Here is a 21,262-nt window from a genome sequence, read left to right as displayed (position 1 = left end):
GTTCCTAAAGCAGCACCAAGGAAATATCATCTACAGCAACAGCCTCAGTCAGGCCATCTTCTCCTGGCTCTGCACTCCTAGCAGGATGCAGGTGCCCTCAACCACGGTGCCGCAGAAGACTGCTGGTCTTCCCTCCCAATCTGGATAACTGAAATCAGCTGGGTGAAGAACCCTTACACTCAGGGACAGGTGCCATTAGCAAACAAGAAATGAGTCCAATCTGTAGTTAGGCAAACATTTTTTTAGAACAACAGTTACCCCGACTGAGCTTTAATCACCTAACGCCACGCACCAGCCTCGCTGCTGGCCTGCATTTTGCCTTGAGGAAAGGCCTGAGGGAAACCAGGTTCCTGGAGCAAAACGGAATCAGCTTCTCCCCGGCAGTCTCACATAGTCGAAACACTGGAGAAGTGCGTGTAAAAATCAGGGTAGAGCTTTACTCTGTGGTCTTCTTTGCACTTCTGAGACCTAAACTAACAGTTGAACGAGCAAGCACTGCCCAGCAGTTGCCTGCACGAGGCCTGCACAAGGCCTGCACGATGGCACCTCAGTGGCCTGAGCCCTCCCCACAGCAACATCGGGCCCTAGTCACACAGCAAGCGCGTAGCTAAAGCCTTAAATCAAATACCAAACATACCATATGATCTACATTTTCTAATGGCCAGCCAATTAGTCAAAAACCTTTGCCTTTGAAGAAACAGAACCTAGATTTAAACACACCAAACGCTGGATCCTTTGTTGCTCGACAACCATTAAATGCATGCAGTAGACACAAACAGCACAGTGCAGTACAGAAACCAACAGCATTCACACCCAAGTCATCCGGAGACACAGCCAGCTCCCAGCTCCCAAGAAGTTGACTTGTTAGGATCGCTGATAGCACTTTCAGGAGTCCTAGCTCTGTCTGTTTTTAAACAGAAACAGATTTTTTAGAAATCTGCATTACTGCATGTTCCAAGTGCTGTAGCTCTCAGTCAGCTTCCCACAAGTTATTACTGCTGTGTATTCAGAGCAGTTTGGGAACTGAAGGTTGTCTTGTCACTTCCACGCTCCATAAACAGTATAGATGCTGGAATATGGTAATATTTACTCCTGTTTTGCCATCTGCTTATATATGCACAAAAAACATGTGACTCCCAGAATCTGGAGCAGCAGAGTAACAGCCGTAGCTTTTCTTTGCAAGATAAAGGTACAAAAATCAATACACATCTTTTCTTTTTAATGAAAAAGGTACTATTGCATAGAAGTATACAGTAAAGAAAAAATTTTAAACCCCCAAGTTTTCGACAGAATACATACTGCTTAGCTTTGATATTTTACTAAAGAGCTGGTGGCTAAAACCAACCACCACAAACCCTCACCCCAAATCCCTACCATCTTCATTATGTGATCAGTTAAAAAAACCAAACCATCCTAAAACCAAAGAACTAAGTTGTTCAGAAGAACAGATCCATCCCCACTCCAAGTCAGGCTACAACAGGATAAACATGCCCACACACCCTGTCACCTGAGCATCATGACATACCTTAGAAACACCCCAACCTTCAATATTGATTTCCACACCGAAGAGAAGCTCCATTGCACTCCTCCGTCACACAGCCCGAGCAGAGAGCGAGGAAGCAAGCGACCAGAACCTGGGCAGGGCCAGCCCCACACCAGCCCCCAGAGCAGGTGCTCCCACTCTGCACCAAGCACAGCAACCGCAGCCCCCAGCCGCAAACACACCCCACCCCCCCACCCCCGTCCAGGTGGGGCTGCCTACTCAGGTGTTTGTTGTTACAGTCAGCGCTAAAGACAGACCTAGGATTGGGGGTGTTTAAGTAACTAAATAGATCAACGTGGCCAACTGAAGTGTGAAGACCCCCTGCTTCCCTCAACCAACAAATAAATCCAAACACCGAAATAGTGTTTAAAATGACAGAGCATGTCACCACACAGGCTCATACCCACACAGGAAGGTATCCAAAACAATTTCACCTTTTCAGAACAGAGTGAAATATGCAAAACGTGTTTCCTGCAAGGGCAGACCTAGCACAGGTAACTCAGGAATTCAGTTCCTTTGGTTTATTTTTAAAAAGGTGATAAAGGTGGATTGACCAGAGGGCTGATGCCTCTGCTGGTCTCTAGGCCCATGTGAGATGTGAATTTTGCACTCTCCCTGATCTTAGGACACAGATTTTTTTGGATATTGATGGGTTTTCTGGTGGTTTGGGTTGTTTTTTTTTTCCTCAGGGCAGGGGAAGGTGTCTGTTTTAAGGCCAATCAGAATGACAACATTTGAAACAGTTACATGATGTTTCATAGACATCTCAAACCCTCCACGGCCACAGAAGGATGTCAGAGCTGGGTGTATTTCTGCCACAGCTGGTTGTTCTCTTCCACAGAGCACTATCAACTTGTTAGTTTACTGAGCAGAGCATTTGGTTTACTGTCACACCCCCCGGGGCGCTGCACAACTTGCACCAGCGTAGTGCCTCTGCTATTGTACTTCAGCCAGTCACGTCACTGTTGAGCAGCTCTTTTCACACTGGTTTGCCAGTTGCCTACAACAGGTACTTTCACTCAGAAGGGGTCATACTTTCAGTTTCTCGTGACTGTAAAAATAAACATGAACATATGTTCTATGTCCCATCCCACCCCAATGAAACTGCCACGTCCCAGGTCATGCTATAGACTGGTGCCAGCAAAACTGCAGTGGCAGAAGGCAGGTGTCTGCCTAAGCTTCAGACACTCCATCCCATCCAAACGTAGAAGCCCTCTCCCTAGTTAAGGTTACACACACACGCAAGCCCCTTTCCATTGAAGATGGTGATTTAAGACATTTAGGGAATAAGGATAACTTCTTACAGAACTGTACTTCCACCAGTCTACAGAGACGGTAGCTGAACTCATAGCAGCTATGAAAGAGAACATTCAGTGTCTTGCGTGACTATAAAGGAATTAAAAGACTCATTTTACAGTGCATTTTAATTAAAAGTTCATTATAAGAATTTTCTTTTAAGAACAGCATACTACATATTAATGGAAATATGTAACTTTATCCTACAAACGGGACTGTCACCATATTATTCTTACAATTCAAACATATGAAAAATAAAATATGATATTTAGCTTTATAAATTCCCCCTTCCCCCCTTTAAATAATTTTTCTTTTAAATAACAAAAGTATTAACTCTTCCCCAGTACAGTGCATTTGCTATCTGCGAGCCACAAACCAAGTAGTCACATCAATGCCAAGGAAACAGCAACATTATTTGCAAAATATTGAGAGAAAATGATAAAAAAATATAGTAGTCAGCCCAGTGCTTACCAAAGAGACAGTCAACAAGAATTGAAAAAACAGCACACATTTTCATATTACATAGGACCATTATAATAACATAGAAAACAGTGCAGAAGACTTATGCTGGAAAAATATATAACAATTCTCAGCAAGCAGAAACTGAACTTTGGCACTTGCTCATAAAAAGGCCTTTCAAAGCAAAACAGAACGTAAATTCACTTAATCACAGCCTGTATATTTAAAAAAAATAAAAGACATTGACCAAAGCAAGAGAAACAATAGAGAAAAGTTTACAAGCCAGGTCACTGAATTCAGCACATTCAGCCTACAGAAATTACAAATATAATCTTTCATCCGTCCATCTACTCTGGGATCCTGGCTAGAGAAAGACAGGCTTTGGGACAGAACCTTACCTGAAGCATCTCTGTTTCAATGGAGCTGAGCTAATTACACAGCCCTTTCTTCAAACAGAACTAGAATAGCATGTCTCAAATACGTTGCCTCCTTACCATAAAATAAGGATTTCTAATCTGCAAATTAAAAAGCAAGACCCTTGCACTCAGACAGTGGCTGTTCTGCTCTACCCATCATAGTTGCACCATAACCACTGTAGTGTAAGGATTAAGTGATTTCTTTAAAAAGGGCTAAAAAAGAATGGCTTTAATTCAAAGGGGAGACCATAGCCTGGAAGGAAGGATTCACATTTAGCGCTTTGTCAGCACTGCACATTACCAGAAGGCGCACTATCATTAACACGTGGGCAGCTGTTTCCCCTCCCTGCCAGAAGAACTGATGTACTAAACGCAGGCCTAACCGAAGGCTGCTGCAGGCTAAAGCATGGTTTTGGATCAGGCCATAAGAAAGCAAGGGCTGCTCTAGCCAAGAAGTGCTTCTTTCATTGTCAGGCTCAGTGCCCCAAAACTAGCAGCTGTCTTTGCACTGAGGCGGTTCAGTCAATTTTTTATTCTTTTGAGGAGTTAAGATTGGGGAAGGGCAGAGAGAAAAATAAGTGCTTTAGATTGCACAGAAGATTGTCCTACTAAATGGGGCACTTGAATGGGAAACAATTGCAGCTATAAGTCTAGCAGACGCTCTTCACATGTCTCCACAGGCCATTTAGTAGCACCTCCAAACACATCAACATTGTTATCAACCCAGGGTATGATGTTGCCAGGCATGTTGGTAGAGCAGTTAGCAATATTCATGATGTCTTCAGCTTTTAAGACTCTGTCCCATATATTGAACTGGCTCATCTCCCCGACGAAGGCTTGAGTTGCATCAAATCTTCCTCCTACTGTGTCCTTCAGGCAGCAAGAGTTAGGATTAGATAAGGTTATTTCAGCATTTTCCTCCTCAGATTTGAACACCCTCTCCCCCCCAGGCACACTGCTAGAAGAAGATGCAGAGCTGGATCACAGACACAGACAACTTCAAGTTTCTAGAAGGGCTACTTTGAACGAGATGTTCTATGGAAGAGTTAAAAGCTCTAAGTTGAAATGCGTCAAAACAATTCAAAGCAAGCAGTAGTGACCATATACCGTCACACAAAGGCTACACATAAATAACCCTGCCCCCAAGCAGCAGAACAAGAAGGCAGCTTTAGACAGAGGCTAATTTAGGAGCCATTTTGCAAGCTTGGTACAGGACAGCTTCAGCAAGAACTGCATAGATATGTAGGATTACTCCAAAAACTTTATGGCTATAGATTAAACTGTAACTGCAGCCCTTGACCAATTGTCTAGGAGCTATAAGATGCAACATTTAGATCTTAATACATAGGCTGCTTCTGGTTATACCAAATGAGTAATTCAAACTGCTACTGCATAAGCCTAAAAGTGTTTGCTTGCTCCATCCACTGCTCAAGGACAGAAATCACAAATTTTGTGCGATCACACTAACATGAAACTGGTAGCAAAAGATAGAACCAAGCATAGTACAGGCAAATGGTACGAGAGAAAACCTGCCAGCCACCTAATAGTAAACTGGAGTATCTGCTATGCAGAGTGTATTAGGATTCTGAAATTCCCATTCTGTCACTTACGTCATGGATAAATAACTACTAAAATCAGTATCAGGACAAAACTAGTTTTTCATTGTGAACCTGGGAATCCTGGAGAAAGGCTGTTTCCTGCTACGCATTACAATTTTTTTTTTAGTATATGTATAACCATACAAAGAACAGGTACAGAAAAAATGTGAAGAGCCACACAATTCATAGGCAATAACTTAATGAGATCTTAACTAAGAAAAGCGAGATTCAAAATCCTTTGGTTTTTTCAATATTCAAAAAGGACTTAACCTTACGACTGCTTTCTGTTGGCAGCACTAATATTCAAACTTTATTAGCATTTCCATTAGGAGATTTATTTACCTCCATCTTTAATGGGAAACCAAATGTCTGATTTAGAGTTTGTCCCTTTGACTTCAGACTCATCTTTAAAGTAGACATCAAATTCTGAATGAGTGACAGGCTCCACTATCCTAATTCAGTCTAGAGGGAGCTCTCCATAGCAGCCCAAATTATAAAAGATCCTGATATACCCACAAGCACTCCAGTGCCCATAGTTGCTGGTCCCCTACCCCCAAACACACACTTTCCTTGGTCTGTCCCAGGGCTTGATCACTAACATTCTGGCTATTCTTGGGATAAAGAGGAAAGGGAGGGTGAAAACCAGTAAACTGTTACAGGGAACAGTCAATCTGGCTTCAATTAAAAAGAAATTAAAACAAATCAAAGCAATTATACTTGGTCCACTTTCAGCACTGCTCATACAAGAGTACTCACTAGATCTGTCCTTTTCTGTAACTTCAGTGGCCACATTGCTAGTTACCAGTGATCTAGCTCAAAGGATTTAATTGAAGGCATTATTCAGGTCACTAACAAAGTTGCACGCTGTAGCATTAAGAGTGGGAATAGGAACAGCTATAACATGAATATTCTGAATATTTAATAAATTAAATAAAACCTACCAATGTGTGATTGCATTAAGTATTTATTGCCTTGTTTTCATCTTTCTGATACTGGGTATACAACAAGACCAAGTGTTTAACAAAGACAGTTTTCCCACAGCTGCTGTTTGCTTGGGGAGTTCAAACCCTGGAACACCGTCATTCACTCACCTGTTCCTGACCCAGGATCAAGACACCTCCAGGTTTAATTGGGTGCCAAGGAGCCAGATTCTCCCCCATGCCAAGCTTCTCTCCATCCTGAAAAGCCTCCCACATTCCATCTCTGGTTGTCCATGTTATACAGATATGATGCCATTTTCCATCACTAATGAAAAGCGGGAGCTGGGCAACCTACAAAAACCAAAGAATAATGCATGTTGTAAACCAAGTCTATCAGTTCAAGCACAACATTTGAAAATGGACAATATTTACTCTGCCCTCCGAAGTAAAATTTCAAAGACAGAAGTCAGTCCACATCTTTCTACGTTGTTCCAACTCTCCTGTACTGAGAAATACAGCCACACTTTTTATTCTAGATATGAGCCTTCATTTCATCTAGAATAAAGTGACACAAGTACTACAGTCTAAGCTGCTATCAATGCACTCATCCTGCATTTTAATCTCAGTACTTGGTTCTAACTTTCCATCTAGTGTTCATGTTAAGTTTTTCTTAAAATCTGGCGTTTGCCTGCACCATTTGCATTAACAACTCTGACAAATGGATCTGCCTGCTTCCAGTAAAACTTGTGGGAACTGTCAACATAGGGCTCCGAACAAGGAGGATTTATGCTCCTTTAGGAATCTAACCTGAAAACTTACTAAGTCAACATAAAGACACAAAAGCAGCAGGCTATTGAACGCCTGTGATGTGGTAGAAAGAATAGCCTTACAGAACATTAATAGTACTGACATAAGATTGATGAGAAAAAGTTATCACTACAGATAAACAGACTCAAGCTTCCTTCTCTTCCTCAAACCATTAAAAATAATCAGCTTTTCATTTTTATTGATTTGGGAGGATGACAGGACTGTTAGAAGTCCTTAACTAGCCACATGACTAAACCACCTGAGTTGTGTTGTAGATCTGTAAACACCTGATCCCTAGCAAGTTACTAGGAGACCTAACTGAAGGTGGGGTGAAAGGAACTATTTATAACCTGTTTTAATGCCAACTTTCAGCAAGTCCTGTTTTCCTTCAAGCCTCATTCTGAAGCTTGTCAGAAGCCATCAGTGGTATGAAGTAGTGTAAGACAACTGTTGCTTTTTGTATCTAAAGTCTGGAAAAAATCTATTTAAGCTGATGTTTAGTTATTAAGCATAACAAAACCAGCCACAATTACATGCCTTTTGCTCTCTGCCTTCTGCAAAATTCATTTTAACGTATCTGATCTTCTAGGATTGGAAAGAGAAATACTGCAGCTGGCTCAGATCTCACTGGTTTTGCGATACTGTGCCTTCAAATACTGCTTCTGTTTCACAAAACAAACAAACCAAAAAAAAAAAAATAGAAGCCAAGACCTGCTTGTAAACTCAAAGGACGTACATAAGTGTGTGCACATCTTGATGTCATGCTGCTTTGTCTCAACACACAAAATGTATGTACCATTTGACTTTGTTTCGAGTACTTTTATGAACCTACAACAACCAACAAGTAGACACTACCATCTCACAGGTCCAGAGCTGGCTTCTCTCAGGGAGAATAAAAATTGTTGCTAGAAAGGTATCATGGGTTTGGGCCATATTCTGATTATGCAGACAATAAAGAAGAGTTAGTTGATTCTCACCTTATCATTAATTAACAGTTCAATTGGATTATTCCCCCATTCTATGAGGACAATTTCATTAGCCTGCCCAGGAACAGCATATGAGAATGGAGTACCAATTCCAGGAGAAGCACTTGATCTCAACCACAAGCATACAGTAAAAGCATACAGCTCTGGCAGAGTCTTCTTGATCTTCCCGTATAAGTAGTTTGTGCGAAGAGGAAGGGAGACTTTGAATTCATCAGGTGATTTAAATGCACTGTTACCTAGAATTACATTGAGGAAGAAAAACCTTTAACATTAAACAAAACAATGTATTTGTAAGTCAGGTTAAGAAACCATACAATTGGTATCAAGAATCTTGGGAATTTTCATCACTTTAGAGAGTCACACAAAAATATACTGAAGTAGTATTACTGAATGTTGATTTTGCAGCAGAAAAATATAACTAGATTTTATACACATCATGCTAATTACTTCATTTACTTTTCCTGCTCATTTAGAGCAGAAGAATACATACATGGCAGACAACTAATGAGAGGGTGTTAAATATTTTCTTCCTTCATTGCTTAGTTCATGGCTGGAGGCCTGCCTATTTCAAACAATCCAAACCATTTTAAAATATATTTACTGTTACTAAACATGGATTCTCTGGTATGCTCATTATGAAAGTATCACAGTGCTTCAGAAACAGTATTTCTTTTCCTACTACTGCTACACAGGGAGCTAGCAGCAGTGTCCCCATTTTACAGATAGCAGGCTGAGAAACAGGTTGATGGTCTCATTTTGGATGGCCACTCTGATATAAGAAAAAGATGACATATTCCAGAAAGCAGAGTTAAATTCAGAAGAACTGATTTCTGCCCCACAGACAAATTAGGAGGAGATCTGAACAAAAACATACAACTGAAGTACAAAGTGACCTAAGAAAAATGCAATATAAAGTTATGAACTACAAAAACATTAGATATTTGTTTTAATATAAAAGAAACTATTGTTTAGCTTTTTCTAAAAGATGTGATAAAACCCAGCAAGTTATTCCAGAAATGTTTATGAAATTGAGAACGCTTATGACCAAAACTTTCTAAAGTTGCAATACTCTCTATTATAGTTTGTGTATAGTTCTAATGTAGTTGCTTACAAGTAATTTTCTAGAATTAAAGAAAAGAGAAATCCCACATTGTGCCACAAAATAAAACCCCACAGTTCTGTAGTAGAGTGTCACCCTCAACCTTTCAGCAACCTGTTCTTCTGAGTCCCACTCATTTCCTTTACTCACATTCCTGAAACAAATTCAATCCCCTTGCCAAGCTTCACATTCCAATCCAAATGAAGAGCTGTTGTCACAAAAGGTTGCCACAATTCTCATATGTAATTTTTAAACCATTTGCATTCTCTCAGTTCCCAATCCCAGAAGCAACTGAAGTGTTTTGACTGTATTTTTCACAGAACAAGGGGGTGGAAGAAGAAAAAGCTTGTCTGATGCTTGCATCTGTCTTGAGGAACTTACAGACCAAAACCTGAAATATTCTAAATTCTCAGAAAAAAACCTCTCAGTGTCTTAGGGCTAACACTGAGCAAGCTCCACAAGGCTGGTACAACCAATCTCATGTATGAAAAAAAGAAGCATACTCCATTAAGGGCATTAGTCACTCTGTGAAAGAACTTAAGGAAGCAATAATGGGTTCAAAAAGAACAAACAATATTAATCTTTTTATATTTTTTGGTTTGTTCTCATGACTTGGAAACATCCAGAACTCCAAATGATAACAAGATCCTCCTGTTCTGGGCAATGGGCACATGCGCAGGATAAGACAATCCTTTTCCTAAAGGATCCGAATTATTTTTGGACAAGATGGGCAAGAAATATTGTTACTCCCTTTCACAGATGAAGAAAATGGATTTTGACGTAGCAAGTGACCTGTTCATGTCTCCAGTAAAGCTAGGAATCAATTTAAGTCCAGGCACTATTCATTGCAAGATTATTCCTCCACCCACTACTGCTTTTTAACGCATTTAATGCTGTTGATGGAGACAACTGGTGAAGGAATTACCAGAAGCCTTTTCGAATCACAACAGTTGTACAAACTTCAAAATCTTCAGTCCCACTGGTAAAGATAGCTGTCACAACTACAGATAAAAATAAACCCAAAGTTCATGGTGTCACCTTACAACGTTAGTTTTTTCCTCAATTTACTTAGTCCGAGGATGGGGAGCTTGTGACACTCTAGTTAGTTGTCAGGAATTGATGCTGAACAATATGGCATTCAAAATAAAAGCACAATAGAAATACTATTTTCAAAAGAGGTCAGATCGCTTCAAATATTGTCTGTATTTAATCCAAAAAAATCATTAAAAAGTTTTTAGATCATTATTACCATCACTTTGATTTGACAGAGGAACCAAAGGCACAGAACAGCTAAACTGCACTGTAATAGAGAACAAATTACACAACTAAAAGAAAGCCTGTGTCTTGGTTCCTGGCCCGAATTCTTTACTTCCCTGGTGAGTTAAGACAGCTCTCTCCCCACACAAAAAATAAAGGTGGGAACAGGCTATTTTTAACCTAACTAAACTACACATTCTCCTTCTCCCACCACTCCCTTTCTCATTCTGACTTGCTGATATGAGTCACATCTTTCAGAGACAAGGACTAGCAATACTTGCTACATAAGACATTAACAGGCCACTAACTCTCCAGAACTTTAGTTGCAGTTTAGGCTTTATCTTGGCTCTCAGGGAACACTAAATGACACAGCCAGTAGAAGATCTCTTCCTCCTTCCCTTTTGCCCTCCTTCACACTTTTGAAATGAAAAAAAATAGATACAATATTACACAAATGATTCCATTAGGTCACATTTTAAAATTCATGAGATATGTATGTTTGCACCATTTTGAAAGCATGTCCATTAAGCTGCTTTTAAGCAGAGAGCCGATTCACCTTGGAAAATCATTTAAAGACTAGGCAGTGGTATTTACTGGCACTCTAGTGCTCCACAGTCCACTCTGTAGGTGTATGTAATCAATACAGAAAGATAGCTCTGTTCTTTAGCTCACTTCCATGGGCATTTGTAATTCAGATAAACAGATTCTACTCAAGCATAGAGATCTCAGTAATAATTAATCTAAGCATCTGAATAAATGACTAGGATTAAGAGAGTGTCCCCCAGTGGCACCATGTGTAATCTGCTGTAAACTCTGAAGGCTATATGCTTGGGATAGAACACAATTCAAGTATCTGCAGTTACTCAAAGTCATAAGCAGCAATGAAAGGAAAGACCACCAGCAATACTTCCAAAGCAGCAGGAAACTGTTCTGGTACAAAAGGCCATTCGTTACATCAAAGGCAGTTGTGCTAATTAAATTTAGCCTATATGATTTTCAGTCCACATAAAAAAAAAAAAGTGGCTCTACTTAGATGCATACTTGACATTATGCAGGTATTTACCTGACACCAGTGTAATACTTCTTATTTCTACTTGCCTCCTTATAGAATCTTTCCATCCCCACAAACACTAAGTTTCATCCTAACCACCCACACATGCCAAATTAAGAGACAGGAAGCCAAAGCCATGCAGAGGCCTGTCAAGCAGGAAGCTTGTGACAAATGCAAAAAGAGAATCCAAGTATTTGTGCTGCCACCTACTATATAGTCCAGCACCTTAACTGTCTTTCCCTCAAGGCCCACGTTTAGGCTACTGCACTAGAAGGAGGGAGTAAACAAAATTAAGTTGATGGGGAAATGTTTAGATTCTGTGCAGGTTACCTTTTTCTAATTCAGACACTCTTTCTAGCAATGCATTCAAGGCTGTCTCTGTCTTCTGCCGATGGGCTGACGTTTCATTATGAAGCAAAGACTTTTCATCCTCAAGCTCAGCCACTTTGCTCAGGAGTTGGCGCTCCAGGTCTCCAAGCCTCCGTTGAAGCATCTCTCGAAGGTCATTAGGCAGTGCGGCATATGACACGTTGGCTCGGAGTTGGTGCTTCAGGGGAAATGAGAAGGAAAAAAAAATTGTCATTTCTAAAACAGAAACTGCAAAATGCAGATATGCTCCTGATTCAAAGGGAAGAAAGCAAGATCACCACATTCTCCAGCAAGTACAAAAGAGGCATTGCTTTTTACACTTGCCATGTTCAGTGCTCTTACTAGCACTGTAGCTAACCAGCTCCTGAAACAAAAGAGCACTTTTGTTAGAGGCTTCCATGTTCCATACGAAGGAGCCTTCATACATTTAAGTTCAAAATAATCAATGTAGGGAGCCAGGTGTGATGCACTTCCATTAGTATAGGTACATGTGAAAATAGTAGTCAGATTTTGCTTTAAGTATTGCAAGTGACATTGCCAATATAAGTAAAAACTATTATTTCATTTTAAAACAAAAATCAAGCTACTTTGAAAGCAAATTTACCAAATGAAAGTTTCCTCAGTTTTGATTTGCAGAGTAAAGAAGTCAGATGCTCTTTAGAGCAATGGTGTTAGCCAGTGAAAGTATTTTTATGTAAACAAAAAAAAAAAAAATAAATCCCGCTCAAAAAACCCCACACTCTTTCACAAATAAAACTGTTATCTTTAGGGATACTAAGAAACCAATGGTTCCACCTACTATTCTAGTGGAGTTTGTCTTCTACAACCCTAAAAAAAATGCCTCAACAAGACAGCAACAGTAAAAAATGATGTTACAGTACCAGATTATTCAAAACTGTACTTGAAAGGCAGTTTAAAAAGAGTGTTTAAACCTCATAGAATAACCTTTAGGAAGTTACTCGCCACCCTCACACCACCAGCGACTGTTTGGAGGACAGCAGGAGGAGACACATGTCGCTCACAGGGTGTGGAAAGCAAAAGAACATCCAGCATTACTCCTGTGTGAATACTCTATAAAATATTTCTGTGAGTGCCACTCAACCACGGCACAGTCCAAAGGCTGATGGAAATTACTTACCAGTAGGTTTGGACCAAGCCCCCTTCCTATTCACAGGCATACAGAATCAGGTTCTTTTTACTCTATGTCAGCTCTAAATACATCATCTTATCTTCACAATCTGTCCAACACAATCTCCTCATTACCACTGGCATGTTCAGCACCATATGCCAAGGTCTTACTGCCCAAGACGTCAGCTTTATACCTCAAACCCCATGGAGTCACACTCCCGGAGAGATTTAGTCATATTAATACAGAAACTAAGCTGGTGACAGGAAAACCATAATCTCCCCCCACGCAGCGGGAGAACACATCACAGCCAAGCCCTCCGGGGGTTTTACCGTTAAAGCGAGCAGGTAAACAACCGAGACAAGACAAGACAGGCAAGCAGCTCGCTCCCCGGGCTCGGCCAGGCTGGTTTAAGCTTGGCGCAGACACACGCGCTGGCTGTGCCCACCCAGGGCGCCGAGGCCACTGTCACCCTGTCACACCTGAAGCCGTCCCAAGTGCCGGGCGGGCGGGCGGGGGGCTGGCCCTACCTCCAGGCTCTCCAGCCGGTCCTTCAGGGTCTGCATAGTGCGGCTCAGCTGGTCGATGACCTGCGCCGGGTCCCGCGGCAGGTCGCCCATGGTGTCCTTGCCCTTGCCCAGCTCGGGCTTCCAGGTCCCCGCGGCGGACTTGCCGTCGGCGCCCTCGCAGCGACTCAGCTTGCCGGTGAGCTCCCGGATGGCCTCCCGCTGGCTCCCGATGGTCTCCTTCTGCTGCAGGACGGTCTCCCGCAGCTGCAGCACCGTGGCCTTCAGCTCCTCCTCGGGGGGCAGCGCGCCGCCCTGCATGGGCACGGGGGGCATGGGGCAGCCCGCGCCGGCGGTGTCCAGCGGCAGCGAGGTGCACACGAAGCGGCTCCCCGGCGGGCTCTCCTGGTCCCCCGCCGCCGACCCCCGGCCGCCCGCGGCTACGGCCAGCAGGAGCCCGGCGACCACCGGCAACATCCCGGCCGGTGAGCGAAGCGGCACGACGGCTCGGAGGGGACGCCGGGGCGGGGGCCGCCGCGCCGACAGGAGGCCAGCCCCGCCGCGCCGACAGGAGGCCAGCCCCGCCGCCCCGTCCCGTCCCGCTCCCGCGCTCGCCGCCGGCCCGCGGCTTTTATCGGCAGGGCGCGCGCGGCGGGGGTGGGGGGGCGCCCTGCTCGCGCCGCGCGCGCTGGTTGGCTGCGGCCGGCGCTGACGCCACGCGGCACCGGGGCGGGGGGGGGCACCGGGGGGGACCGGCGGGGCGGAGTGGCGGGGGGGGGGGGGGGCGGGGCACGGCGGCGGCAGCGCGACCCCGGGGCGGTGCTGCCCCGTCCGCCGTGTGCCGCCGGGCGCCCCGCGGTCCTGCCTGCCCGCCCGGGGGGGCCGGGGCTTCGTCCAGTCGGGTCCTGGACGTCGCCAGGGGTGGCAGCTGCGCGGCCTCCCTGGGCAACCTCGGCCTCTGGTCCGGTGGCCCCACGGCGAGCAAGCTTCTCCCTGTGCCCCGCGTGAACCGCTCCCGCTTCAACGCGCTCCCGTTGTCCCTTGCCCTCCCGCACGCGGCGCGCTGCACGGCTCCGGCTGGACGGGCTCCCCTCCCGAGATCGCTCCGGCCTGTCGAGCTCTCCCTGTGCTGGGGGGGGGTGGGGGGCGTGCAGCACGGGACACCGTATCGCGATATGACCCAGCCCGTGCCGGCCAAAGGGGACCATCTCTCCCCGCCCTCCAACTGCGCTCCTGCTAACGAGGCCGGGACACTGCTGTCACACACACACCAGGTACGGTCAAGGTCTAGCTCAGTACTGGGATTTATGATGGAAAGGGACAGGGATGCTTTAAGAAATTTTGGCAGAGTACACTAAGCCTGCTGTGGGACCGTAAGACCACTGTGGGTTTAGCTATATTGTTTGTGGTATCCAGTATTTTTAATGCTGTTCACAATGACTTCACATTTATCATCTGTGAGGGCTCGTATATTTTTCCCAAGTGCCATACAAACATCAGCCAAACAGTTCTTGCAAACTTCTAAGAGATACACAAAGGAAACTGTTACCTCTACTGGAAAACCAGGGAAACAGTTTCCTTACGCATCAGCAGAGGCTGCTCTTGGGACTCCAAAACCTTCGAGTAAAATTTCAGAATTGTAGAATTTTATATATATGGAAATTAAAGACATTTTACCGTAGGGTGAGTAGCTCTTACGTATTTCGTAGTAACTGTTTTTAGTAATAATGAATTAAAAAAAGGAATAAAGAATACTTAATTGAAAAGATTTTTAGCTGTTTTTTTCAGTCAACATGTGAATTGCCTTGTTACCGCATGAGTTTGCAAGTTTGAAGGAGTGTGTATCACAGCAATAGTGAAATGGTTTCCTGAAGTCCAGTTTCTCCTCCAGCAACGTCCCATTTGAAAGCCACGTCAGCCAACGCTCACTGCAGACACTGTTAAACCACACAAGTGAGAGATGAAGCTTATGTTGCTTATTCCAGGGGAGAGAACAGAGTTCAACAAGGGACTAGAAGCTTTGATTTCTGTCTGAACTTCTTTTGCCTGGAAACCAGGTCTCAAGAGACTATACTGCATCCCGGTTGAATGGCAAAGAAATACCCACTCAGGTACAGAGGCTCGGAGTGATTCCTGGTCAGAGACTTAACTCCCATCGAGATCAACAGGATATCACTGCTTAATTATTTTGCTGATTAAAGTTCAGGGTGCTGCAATGAGGAGGACCATGCAAGTACACTAGGAGCACCTCATCTGTCAACACAGTGTCTTTCCAGTTCACATAAGTCCAAGAAATATTAAAGCCCATATGCAATAACATACCAAAATTTCTGCCCTACATGTAAGATCATGCAGTCACATCTGCACCACATTACAGCTCATTTCTCCTGAATGTCTCATGAAAAAGTATGAAAAAAACTTCGTAACTCTACAATAATAGGTTTGCCTGTCCTCTGACACTACTGTAGGACAACAGTAGTCTACTGCTTTTATACAGCTTGATTCCATCCTCTCTAATGTGAACTGTGATGGCACCCTATGAAAATGACCTCACATTACTAAAAATAAAATTCTGATCCTGATTTTAAAACCCACTACACAATTCAGAGTTGTTCTCAAATGGATTTTTGACTCGATGCACAACAGCGACAAAGGTGTTGCTTCTTTTTAAATTCAGGCAATGTATAGCTTGAAGGTTTTTCTTAATTATAGATAGATTTTTGTCATAATCTCTTATTCAGGCAAGCTGAGAAGTAATACAAGCAGCAGCAAGCAATAAACATCTGACTTCCAAAGTTCTGTAAGGTATATGGTGGTAAATTGCTCATGACAACGGAATTATTGTTCTTTATTACTATACTGTTTCTTTTTGACAGGGGAGGTCAGTAAAACAGGCAAGAATCCCAACAAAGACACTCAGAAATGTCAGTTACCGCACAGTGGGGGCATAAATGTGGAGGAAGGGTGGACAGATGTGGAGAAAGCCAGGGATTATTCATTGTCCTTCTTAACACCCTTAATATTTTTCTATGGTACTTCAGCGCTTTCAAAAAAAAAAATGCCCAAATAACACAAATTACCCCACTTTACCCCACTTCCAGATTCTGAGACCTAAATTTAATGCATATAATTAGTTCATTGAAACACTGACTGTAGCCAGTATTTTTTCATGTTGGAAGGCCTCCATTTTGAGTGACTAACATGTAGCAGGACATTATCATAAATAATAAATCACATACCATTAAAAAAATTAGAAGGTCAATCATCTTCACACCAGTATATTACATGTTAAGGCATAACCAAGCTGAATGCTTGATAATTTGAGATGTTTAAAAAAGGAAGTGTTTTTTTCCTTATGACCAAGAGGAACAGTTCATAGACACAGTGATTATGTTTCACTGTAGCATAAAGTTGATGGGGTAGAGGGAGAAGCACAGCGAGTACAGATGACTTACTATTGTATTTGAGAGGTTTTTAAAACTTCTGGCTCTGTGGCTGTCAGGCAGCTTAGCATCTCTGCAGCCCACAGAATGTTTTTTTAATTTTTAATTTAACTTTGACAGTTTCTACTGCCTTCAAAAGGGCTTTATTCTCTTTGGAAATAGCATTTGCATGCTAGCTGCTATCTGTCTTTATCTTTGATGCACAACTGTGAGATCTGATACTGAAACTTCAATATGTATGTAAAATGCATTCGGATTCTCAATAATATAAGGGGTTTGCGTTTAGTATGAAGGTCTGGAATTCAGATCTGACATAACACTTTGCTAACATGCTTGTGTCTCGCCATTATCAGTAACACAATCTTGCAGAAAAATTTAAATAAATTAGGAGACTGTCTCATTTTTAAAGTGTAGCTTAAGCACGTGAAAGGCCATATACAAGTGACTTTAGAGGAAAAGTAGGCTTCTTTTTCTTTTTTTGATGTTCCACTCATTATTGTCCAGATGTTCAGTGAAATATTGGCCTCATTATCAGAAAGGCTCAACTTAGCCTAGACCTACAGATCCAGGTTTAAATCCTTTTTGTACGTGAAAATCAGGTCTTATTGTAATGGAAGTTAAGCATTTAGCTGCCTAATGAAATTTTCAAAAGTTATAACTGTCCAACTTTTGTCAGTAAGTACATAAATTTTACAGCCCGGCCCTAGGGATGTTTGCAAAAAGTATCTTTAATTTTTCCATTCCTCATTTCTCTGTTTATAAAAATAACATATTATTTATTCCCTTTCCTCTCTAGCCTTTCTCATATTATAAACTCTTACCAGGCAGAAATCTATTTCTCTATGTCTGTGCATCACAATGGGACATAGTCTCACCTGATGCTTATTATTTGTATCAGAGTAATGTTTATATTAGCTGGGTTATACTAGTTTATTTAATCAATTTGCTTCTAAGAAATGCTACTTGGGCTGCTATTTACAACTCCCAGAAGTTTATAAAAACTAATAATAATTTGAGTCATTCCTTAAGCATGTATCACTTTGTCAAAAAAAGACCAGTTTCACTTGTATCATAACAAGTCTAGCAAAACTATAAAACTATTCACCAGCAATGAAGCCTGAAATTATGAATTTTGTTTGGTATCCTTTTTCACGTTTGCTGAAGTTATCAGATATGAACAGGCTCTTCACTTAATCTTTAATAGCTACTTCTGACAGCATAAAAGTCTCCTGGCTACTGATTAGAGATGTGCTGCAAAACTAAACTCAAAATTTTTTAAGCATGTGTCAAGAAACTTGGTGTCTGCAAGTGTTAGTATCAGGAAATCTAGGGGGGAACAGAGACAATTAGCCAGTTACAGAGAAAAAAAATTACGAAACTTGGGTTTGCCTACAGAAGTTAAAAGTCATGGCATCCAGGGATACTGCAGCATGAGGATTTTGTTCAACATACTTTAGATGTTCTTAATAATCCCATCTTATATAGTTTTTATGGATAAAATACAAATAGAATATTAGAAGAAACGAATCATTAAGAGACATACTCCCTTTTTCTTTCCATATCCTAGGCTGGTCTACGAAAATCATAAATGGAAAATGTATTCCCTTTTAAGTCAAGAGGATTTTTGCCACTGATCTGAATAAAGTCAGAATTTCTCTAGATCGTCTAAATGATACATTACTTTCCTGTGAATCACCAGCTAGGATTATCTTCCTTCTAGCAGAAGGAAAACAGAACTTACCGTAGAGGTACTCACTGTAAAAACTTTGTCAGAGAGATTCACTGCAGGAACTTTCAAAGAACATCAGATACTTGAAAGAGAACTCTCTGCCTCTGGTATTCCCATATGCTGCCAGTGACTAAAGGACAGGAATAGGAGACTTTTCCAGGACTACCTACAAGCTGCCTGTCCATCACCAGTCAGCGAAACATGGGGTCAGCCACTGCAGGACCTATTACCTTCCTGGTATTCTACAGACATTTAGCCCAAAATGCCAGGCTTAGAGATAAATTTGAGAAGTGAAATAGGTTAGCTGCATGGAGATCAAACCCTGAGACCTTCCCCTTTATTACTCAATTCCTATTAATGCCTGTCTTCCTGAAGTTGGAAGAATTTTGCCCAGTTCCAAGTGCAATGCAGAACACAGAATTTGGCTAGAGATATGCAAAGTACATGTTGATATATTTTAAAGTCTCCATATATATAAAATATATTGCAAAGCATCAAATGCTTTTACATGTTCAGATCTGGATATTTATTGCTCAAGTTTCTTTTCAAAACTCTTAGTCCACTTAGATTTGGTGGTTTTGCAAAATAAGATGCTAGTGTGAAAAGACCTAACACTGCACTTCTTTCTCTAGCAAGTGAGATGCATTTTCTCTCTACTAACTCCACAGGGACCACTTCCCACATGGACTATAGATTTCAGTGCAATAGCTGTGATACAGTTATTAAACTCCATTGTAGACGTCTCAGTGCTTTGCGCAGGAGGGGGATAAATTCCCTCCTGTTACATCTCCAAATACCGCAGTATGGATAACTATTACAGTCCACACTTGGGCCTGCTTTGGTGGGTTTCTAGAGTCAATAAGCTTACCAGAGTCCCCTGAAATCCTTTTAGTTCTAATTCCCCTGTTGCTGGCTAGGAAATGGTGTCCTTTGACCAGATGGTTCACTGTCATTATGGTATTGGAAAGTTCAGTTTTCTTTCTGTGATACAGTTACATAAACCACAAATATATGTTGGTATCGGTCATTTATATTACTGTATGTGTGTACTAGACGCATGCACACATTCACATGTATATCTTAAATTAAATGGTTTTTTGAAGTCACCACGCCAGAAATACACACCTGGATTTAGAGCTAGAATTCACAGAAGAGAATGTAATGCACCCACCTTGTGACAACAAATGACAGAAAAGAACACATGAGAGATTAGAAATCCAGGACAAAAGGCAGAACTCTCAGTGCCTTTCCATTAGAAAACATTACTATAGGAGAAGCTCAGGTCTTTCATGTTGGTGAGTTAAGTTTTTCAGTTCTGTCAGAAGTGGAGTGAAAACCTTGAGTTCTCCCTACAGGGATTTCCCTCCTTCTCTCACTATTTTTGTGTCTCATTCTGTGGCTGACAATTAGAAATGATATTATGTCTTGACACAAACAACATGTGAAATGCCAAAGCACCTGGTGTTCTGAGACAATGTAAGTCACCTCAATAGGTTTCATCTCAAGTTCTAATGAGTGTGACAAAGTAATGATCCATGGAGAGGCTCCATAGGGTTCTGATAGGCCACAAAAAAAAAAAAAAGTCATTGTGGAGACAGTTTTTGCAAGAACTAGAATGGACGCAGATGGAAGAAAATTAACACAAGAAAATTACAAAATAAAGGGTATTACAAAATTTAGGTAAGGATTCTGCACCAAGTATGTTTCAGACAAAACACCTGGGGCCAGGCTGTAGATTTGATACTGAATCTGGAGATTCATTTATTTACACTGGCGGTTAGATTCTGAAGTATTTTGGCTCTGCTGTAATCAATAGCAGCTCCAGTATGGACCTGTGTAGGGTACTTTGCTCCCTAGCTCTGGTAAGGTTGTTTGTACTAGGAGATACTTGTGTGTCAGAAGAGTTAACCAGTCGAAATCTTTTCAGATTATAATCGTCAAAAATGCATTTACTTGTCATGGTACTAACTCGATTTGGCCAGGCTGCAATCATATTTTCAGAGTGGTAGATCTAAATAAACTTACTTGATTTTAGTGCTCTTAACAGATTTACCTTCTTACCCTTCCTGTCACTTGCACAGTTTCATTTTGATTTATCCTGTAGCTTTTCATCATTTAAGATGACAAGATCTTTGGGGAAATGATTTTCTATTTTCTACGTGTTTTATAGTACCCATCTAACTCTTCATAATCACCCCCCATAATATCAAATACAAATACTCAGTATTGTAATGGTATTACCCTCACTTATATCTTCATTATCTAAGATCGGAATTCACTGGTAGTTTTATATTTAATGGCTTTGTTCAGTATCTTTCACACAGTATGCCATCATGAAATGATGTCACAGACCTTTTTTCTTTCTTTGCAGACCAGTGGATGTTCATTAGAAAACATATACCAAAACAGCAGTAATGCAATGCAAAATTTTTCAATACTTTGCATTTAAGTGGTTAGAAATATTTTAAGTATTATCAATTGAATGGCGTTAAAGCAATTTATCGGTGAAACAGATCCCACTCCCATGTTTTCATTCTATAACTCATGTCAAAAATTTGAGTTGCAAATTACATCGATTCAATTTTCAAATAAAATGGAAAATATTTTGCCCTTAAATCCTTAATCTTCAGCCTGTGAAAAATATCCTGGACTATGAA

At 41.7% G+C, this 21,262-nt stretch overlaps 1 protein-coding gene across 1 annotated transcript; it reads right to left on the bottom strand.

The window, feature by feature from the left end:
* Nucleotides 1-2,949: 2,949 nt before the first annotated feature.
* On the bottom strand, nucleotides 2,950-14,048 carry NPTX2 (neuronal pentraxin 2). Its single transcript, XM_055806676.1, has 5 exons — nucleotides 13,458-14,048; nucleotides 11,763-11,979; nucleotides 8,017-8,261; nucleotides 6,404-6,583; nucleotides 2,950-4,584 (listed from the first exon to the last, which is right to left on the bottom strand). Exons 1-5 carry the CDS (start codon nucleotides 13,908-13,910, stop codon nucleotides 4,357-4,359), a joined length of 1,323 nt encoding a protein of 440 aa, XP_055662651.1. The 5' UTR covers nucleotides 13,911-14,048; the 3' UTR covers nucleotides 2,950-4,356.
* Nucleotides 14,049-21,262: the final 7,214 nt, after the last annotated feature.

Source organism: Falco peregrinus, chromosome 5 (genome assembly GCF_023634155.1).
Source record: "Falco peregrinus isolate bFalPer1 chromosome 5, bFalPer1.pri, whole genome shotgun sequence".
In the NCBI taxonomy this organism is placed as follows: Eukaryota; Metazoa; Chordata; class Aves; order Falconiformes; family Falconidae; genus Falco; species Falco peregrinus.
This window is presented reverse-complemented; position numbering and strand designations above follow the sequence as displayed.

Coding starts and splice junctions, on each gene's coding strand:
- NPTX2 (XM_055806676.1), bottom strand. CDS start 13,910: ATGTTGCCGGTGGTCGCCGGGCTCCTGCTGGCCGTAGCCGCGGGCGGC. Junction 6,584..8,016: donor AACTGTTAATTAATGATAAG/GTGAGAATCAAC, acceptor TGGTTTTTGTAG/GTTGCCCAGCTCCCGCTTTT. Junction 4,585..6,403: donor TGATCCTGGGTCAGGAACAG/GTGAGTGAATGA, acceptor TGCTGCCTGAAG/GACACAGTAGGAGGAAGATT.